We start from the raw sequence: 6,126 nt of genomic DNA, 5'->3' as shown, positions 1-6,126 counted from the left end.
TCTGAATAACAGACACTGAACGGCCATGACATTCGATCCCTCAGGCTGTACTGCATTAAAATCCATCATGAGTCTCAAAGGGATTTTGCTGCTTCAGTTCGCAGACACTTTGGAGACATTGTCAGCAAACAGAACCCACATCCAGCAACTGTGTATGACCTGAACTGTGCATATATTTTTAATTCTTAGTGATAAATTAGGAAATGATCATTAATTTTCTGCAAATGCAATAATTGAGCAACACTTGCTGTCATCTATCAAGGCATTGGAACCTTTTGTTTTTCTATTGTTCAGTGAATAGCAATTTAACAAAAAGCACTGTCTTTGCACAAGTGAGGTAATTCAGCACACAAGTAAAACAACATGGATGCGTTTTGGAAGGGAAAATGTCGGTGACAATTATAATGAATAAAACATTTCTCAAGCAAGTCTCAAAAGTCTTGAAGCGCCTCCAGTCAGGGAAGTTAAACTCCGCCCATATCTACACTGACAGCTCAGACACAGAACTTCAGTTTCTGGAGCTATTTCGGTGTTTGGTCAACTGTCCTGTCGAGACTGGAGCTTCTTTGGAATTTATGAACTCTTGGATATTGTGGAGTTTTTTTTTTTTCTCACCTCATAAAAGAAAAACTCCACTTTTGGGAGGATATGAGGCAGCGTGCATCCTGGACAAGCGGTTCGAACCATTCTTGCCCAGTTTGATGGGGGAACCCTTAATGCATGCTCGCCATGGCTTATTATCCTTTCCAAGCGCAGAGACCGGGTGCCTTGCCCTTGCCATCCTTTCTTTCCGCCTCACAAGTCTCCTTTCCTCCCACGCTGTGTATCCCGGCCGTGGCGTCCCGCTCCGAGGTTGAGCCAGAGCAGGTGGGCTCCGAGGCGGGACTGCACGCGGCTCTGAGCCGGCAGCACCAAGCTGCCCAGTTGCGCTCCTTGAAGAACCCGCAGCCAGGGGACGGGTTGTGCGATGATCCCAAAGTCACTCTGGAATCACAGGATTTATGGAACGAATTCCACAAAATGGGAACGGAGATGGTTATTACTAAATCGGGACGGTGAGTGAGTGATGGTGCAAGAAGAAAATAGGAATCAATGAAATTAATGGGTTGAGAATTGGCATTTATTTATCGTGTAAATATGCATTTAATTGTTTGACCAATTTCATTGCATCTAATTGTTTATATACTTTTGGTTTCCTGATTTTCATATTAACCTAAAAATATGTGTTCTTATACAACAATCATAATTGTATACAAAAGAGAAAAAGTCGTTTTGGGATTCAAAAATATTTGTTGCAGTTAACGGTCCCCTTGAGTGTCTACCAGTACAGTGAGTTCTTATAAAAACACTGGGAAAAAAAGACATTGATATGATTTATTCTCTTCATTTCTTACAGAAGGATGTTCCCACCCTTCAAAGTCAACGTTGATGGACTTAACAAAGCATCCAAATACATCTTACTAATGGACATTGTCACTGTTGATGACTTTCGTTATAAGTTTCACAATTCCCACTGGATAGTAGCCGGAAAAGCGGACCCGGAGATGCCGAAGCGCATGTACATTCATCCTGACAGTCCGTCCAAGGGAGAACAGTGGATGAGCAAGCCGGTTGCATTCCATAAACTGAAACTCACCAATAATATATCGGATAAACATGGATTTGTAAGTAGTCATATATGTCACATATGAAATCACTTTTAATATATCGTTGTCTCACAATTTGTTCGTTTTTTTTTTCTAATTTACCTGTCTTTAATTCCTCAGACAATTTTGAATTCAATGCATAAATACCAGCCCAGATTTCATATTGTGAGAGCCAACGACATCATGAAACTTCCATACAGCACGTTCATGACGTATGTTTTCCCGGAGACTGAATTTATTGCTGTCACTGCATATCAAAATGAGAAGGTACCTCACCCAAATCACTTGCATTAGACATTAACACACGGAATACAACGTGAACCAAATGGTCACACATTGAGGGTGTCATATAAACTGTTCAGCATGTTCTGATAAGAGACTAACGAGCAACTTGTTTTGCAAGATTACCCAGCTAAAAATTGACAACAACCCATTTGCCAAAGGATTCAGGGACACGGGAAACGGGAGACGAGAAAAGAGGTTGGTCTACTTGTAAATGTGCAGCCGTTGATTGTCTTTATAGAGACAAAATTAATCTCACTTCGCGATCTGCAGGAATAATCCTTTAAACATCTCTCCGCCGGATGAGAACAAAACATACTGTGCTGATTCTGATGACTCATGGGAACAGCCTAGAACCAGTGACCCGTTTCACTCCCCTCAAGAATCATGGGCTGTGACATCCATCCCAACCTGTCAAGGTGACACAATAACCATTTTGTTCTTGTTGTTGTGCTTTTTTGCACCATGTACTAATTTTTTTAGGAATTGCAAGAAGGCATAAATTAGTCATTAAAGTCACATTTTAAATCATAATTGGTTAAAGGCTTAACATTTACCACCAAAACAAAGGTTGGAAAAAGAACATGCAAAATAGGTTGAAGTCAGTGATGATTGTGTAAATATGGATTGCTTTTCTATAATCCTTAATTATAAAATGATAAACAATTAAAATCTTAGTTCGTGCACTAATATTTAGCTGAAATGATTTCTTAATGTTTTCCCTTATATTTTGTGATTTTTTTGGTGATTGCTTATATGTAGCAGAAGACGTCATGTGCAAAGTGAGTCTGGCAGGGTGTTGATGAGCACGTAACAGGAATGATTTAGTTATTGGGGTCAGTTATATAAAGAGCATCAGACAAGGAGAGAATTTGTTCAAAGGTTGATCCCAACAACAAGTATGATTCAATTTGAAGCACCCAGAGAAGTTGGAGTCGGCTGGAAGTCAAGTCTGGCGCCTTGAATTGAATCACACTGTTCCATTTTTTTTCCCCCTCCAAATATTTGATCAAATTCTATCAACTAAGGCATCAAAATGTGCTGCAACTGTTTTGCTCCCAACAGATGAGAACAACACTGGAAGCGATTCAGATATTGAGCTACAAGGTGAGGATGATGGTCAAGCTGGCCATTCTCGGACAGAATCTTCATCTCGGCTGATGGTGAAGAGTGACAAGAAGGAGCCGGCAATGTTGAGTAAGAAGTTTTCCATGGAGAGTGAATCCCCACAAAGCTGCGGGAGTAAAATAAAAGATGCCACATCCCGTATGTTATTGGAAGCACAGAGCTCTCCATCATTCAGTGCCGGACATCTACAGACTGTTGCTCTATCCAACAGCCAGCAGTGTCTTGAGCTTGGACCATCGTTGATGTTTCACCAGGGACAGATGTTGATGAAAACGGGGGCTATTCAGTCTACATCTATGGGAAATCTATTGTCCTCTTTCTCAGGAGTAAATGGTGGTGTATCTTCTCAAAACATCACCTCGCCATCTCCGTTTATGTTTCAGCTGTCACAGCAGGTGTTGGTACCACAGGTAAGTGTATGCTGGGATACAAAACTTTTTCGTGATAAGGAAATGCTGAAATGCTAATGTACCTATAACTTTTCTTTCTATCAACAGGGACTCTCACTACCACCTTTTGGAGGATTGCTTTCATACCCATGGAGCTACTTGACATCACCTGCCGCAATGAATTCACCGCTCCCATCTGGTTCCACAACATCAGCGTTTCTAAGAAACCGCACTTTTCACAGTGCTTTGCCATGGTTGCGGATGAGCCCCTATCAGATCCCAGCTTCTGCCATATCAAGCCAAAAGTTGCTGACAGCAAGTTCGAACTCAAATGAATTTGAACACAACAAACTGTACAGTCGAGGGAATAGTCCAGGGTCTGATAATCACACCAATGGCAAGTCCAGAAGTGAGCAGATTGTTTCATTAAAAAATGTTCACGTTTCCTCTGATGGACTCCAAAGCATTGAAAATGTTGTGTTTGATAAATCAGTTACTCTATAACTATGATCATCTCTGAGTGAAACTCTGGATCAGAGTCAACTTTTTTTTCAGCTGATTTGAACTTCTAGCAATCACAGATTAGTTTTTGGGAACCATTCATTGTAAATCCAAGGCGATACCACTATTTATTCCTAATTATATGGATGACACCTGCCTATTTATGTAAATATAATTGTTTTTGTCTTTTTAAAAAAAATCGCACTTTGTAAAATACCCATCTTAAAAAAGAAATTCAAACATATAATGTCATTATCAAAATTGCCAAAGTTGTGAAATCATTTGATCACTTGTCACCTGTACATGTTTACATTGTTTTGATATAGCAGAGAAACACTATGCACGTATTGGCAAACTCAGGATACTTATTGTGTGTGTTTTCACGAATAAAATAAGAGCACATATTATGCTGTCTCTTAAAATACTGCTGTCTCCAGGCAAATTACAAAATTAAATAAAAACAACTACGATATGCCATTGTTTATTTGGCATAATTATACAATCACTGCTTATTTCAGAATATAGGATTAGAAATGTGGAGGTGAATTTTAGTAGGAATTTATCTGTTGTTAAAGTGCACACATTTTGTTGTGCCTATTTCTCGTTAGAATATTCATAGCATGGCACAAAATTGCAGTTCTTTGTGCCAAGAGGTCAGGTAGTCCCCCAAAAGGAAAATAGAGCTAGGGGAGAGAAAAAAATAATCGTGCATGTGCTGTTGTGTGAATTTTCTCCTTGACTGAACTGGTCTTGATACTGAGAGAACATGTCCACTGGCTCGGAAACGTGGCAAGCGGGTCAATAGCCAAGTTTGGCGGTCAGAACAAAACTTTTTCATTCCAGGGAGTGCTGGTAGGTTGGACTGTTAGTTTAATATGCACAAGAGTAGGATTGTACATAAAGTCAAATATATATTCTGAGATGTTTGTAATTAAAGTAAATTCCACGTTACAGTGTTAGAGCAAATGTTTACCTGAACACTGTTAATTAAGTATATTCTCATACGTTTGACTCAGTTCCAAGGACAGAGACAGTGAAAGTGGGGTGTAATTTTCAATTCCAGTGCTTCTTGGCATTTGTCTCATTCGTCTCACTCTCCCGTGGGAAGCCAATTAACATGATTGGCGTTTCTTTTTATTTTTTATTTATTTTTTTGGGTAGTTGGAATACAGCGACATGCAGGCTGCACATTGCACCACTGGATTTTACCGCCACCTAGCGGATTATAATTGTACGGACGACGTGTACACAATTAGAGTGTGGTGGTGGCTCCTTTCGGCTTTTCCCCGAAGGGGTCGCCACAGCGAAAGACCCGTTTTTGTCCAGATGATTCGCACGAGAAGTGTTTGGCACAGTTTTGGCGCCGGATGCCCTTCCTGACGCAACCCTCTGGATTTACCCGAGCTTGGGACCGGCACAGGGGAGACACTGACATTTGCCCCCCTATGCACATCTAGTTTGTATAGTTTAAATAATAAATAAAGTTTGAATAATATATAAAGAGGGAAGGCTCCCGATAAGCTTGTGGTTGCCAAATTGTTTGCTAAAGTAATGCATGTTTTCCTGTGAATCGTGATATTAAAGGCTCAATAATATTGTTTTAAGAACGTAAAACTGTGGTTCTTATTAATAAATGACTAAATATTATCGGGGCTCTCAATACGGAATTTGACAGTCGACAGGTGGAAAGGATATAATAAAAATGTGATATTAATTTCCATGGTTCTGTTACGGTACAATGCTGCAAACGCTCGGAGAAGGCCAGTCTTAGAAATCTTCCTAACACCGCCCACAGAAACGCCCCTCACATTTTATTGGTTCTTAGAACGAGGCCGTCTCACTCAATAACTGCATTTTTTTTTATTAGAACGGTCTGCATAAAATGGATCTCAAACGAAATAAGATTATTTTTCTTTTTTAAAAAGTGTAATTTTTTAGATGACTCTTTTTTTTGAAAGCCAATGAAGTATTTTGGTGGTTATATTGTGACCACCTCTTTGGTCAAACACGTCTTTTGCAATCATTTTACAAATTCTATTTTGTGGTGTTAGCGGTATAGACAATCTTTAGATTAAAAATTGCATCAAAAACGGATAATTGTTACATTATTATTATTTCCACACACGCAAGAGGCGTTTTCGGGGCGGGGTCATTTCTATCTCGCGTGTTTCTATGTCGGA

At 39.7% G+C, this 6,126-nt stretch overlaps 1 protein-coding gene across 2 annotated transcripts; it reads left to right on the top strand.

Moving 5' to 3' along the window:
* The first annotated feature begins 426 nt into the window (after positions 1-426).
* Positions 427-4,377, top strand: LOC148385968 (T-box transcription factor TBX2b-like). Of its 2 annotated transcripts, XM_088399497.1 has the most exons (8): positions 427-1,055; positions 1,397-1,664; positions 1,767-1,913; positions 2,050-2,126; positions 2,202-2,347; positions 2,994-3,125; positions 3,381-3,466; positions 3,554-4,377. In XM_088399497.1, the coding sequence occupies exons 1-8, from the start codon at positions 721-723 to the stop codon at positions 3,947-3,949; spliced, it is 1,587 nt and encodes a 528-aa protein (XP_088255623.1). In that variant the 5' UTR covers positions 427-720; the 3' UTR covers positions 3,950-4,377. The 2 variants fall into 2 exon arrangements, with proteins under 2 accessions (XP_088255623.1, XP_088255622.1); XM_088399496.1 differs by having other exon boundaries at positions 429-1,055; positions 2,994-3,466.
* The last annotated feature ends 1,749 nt before the right edge of the window (positions 4,378-6,126 follow it).

The sequence above is a fragment of the Syngnathus floridae genome, chromosome 15 (assembly GCF_059516105.1).
Source record: "Syngnathus floridae isolate MCC-2025c chromosome 15, RoL_Sflo_1.0, whole genome shotgun sequence".
Classification (NCBI taxonomy): Eukaryota; Metazoa; Chordata; class Actinopteri; order Syngnathiformes; family Syngnathidae; genus Syngnathus; species Syngnathus floridae.
Note: the sequence above shows the minus strand (reverse complement) of the source record. Positions and strands in the feature narration are given on the sequence as shown.

What these genes read in the sequence shown, in the direction of transcription:
- LOC148385968 (XM_088399496.1), top strand. Translation starts at nt 721, where the DNA reads ATGCTCGCCATGGCTTATTATCCTTTCCAAGCGCAGAGACCGGGTGCC. An exon ending in GTTATTACTAAATCGGGACG is followed by an intron (nt 1,056 to 1,396) that starts GTGAGTGAGTGA and finishes CATTTCTTACAG; the next exon opens with AAGGATGTTCCCACCCTTCA. An exon ending in ATCCATCCCAACCTGTCAAG is followed by an intron (nt 2,348 to 2,993) that starts GTGACACAATAA and finishes TGCTCCCAACAG; the next exon opens with ATGAGAACAACACTGGAAGC.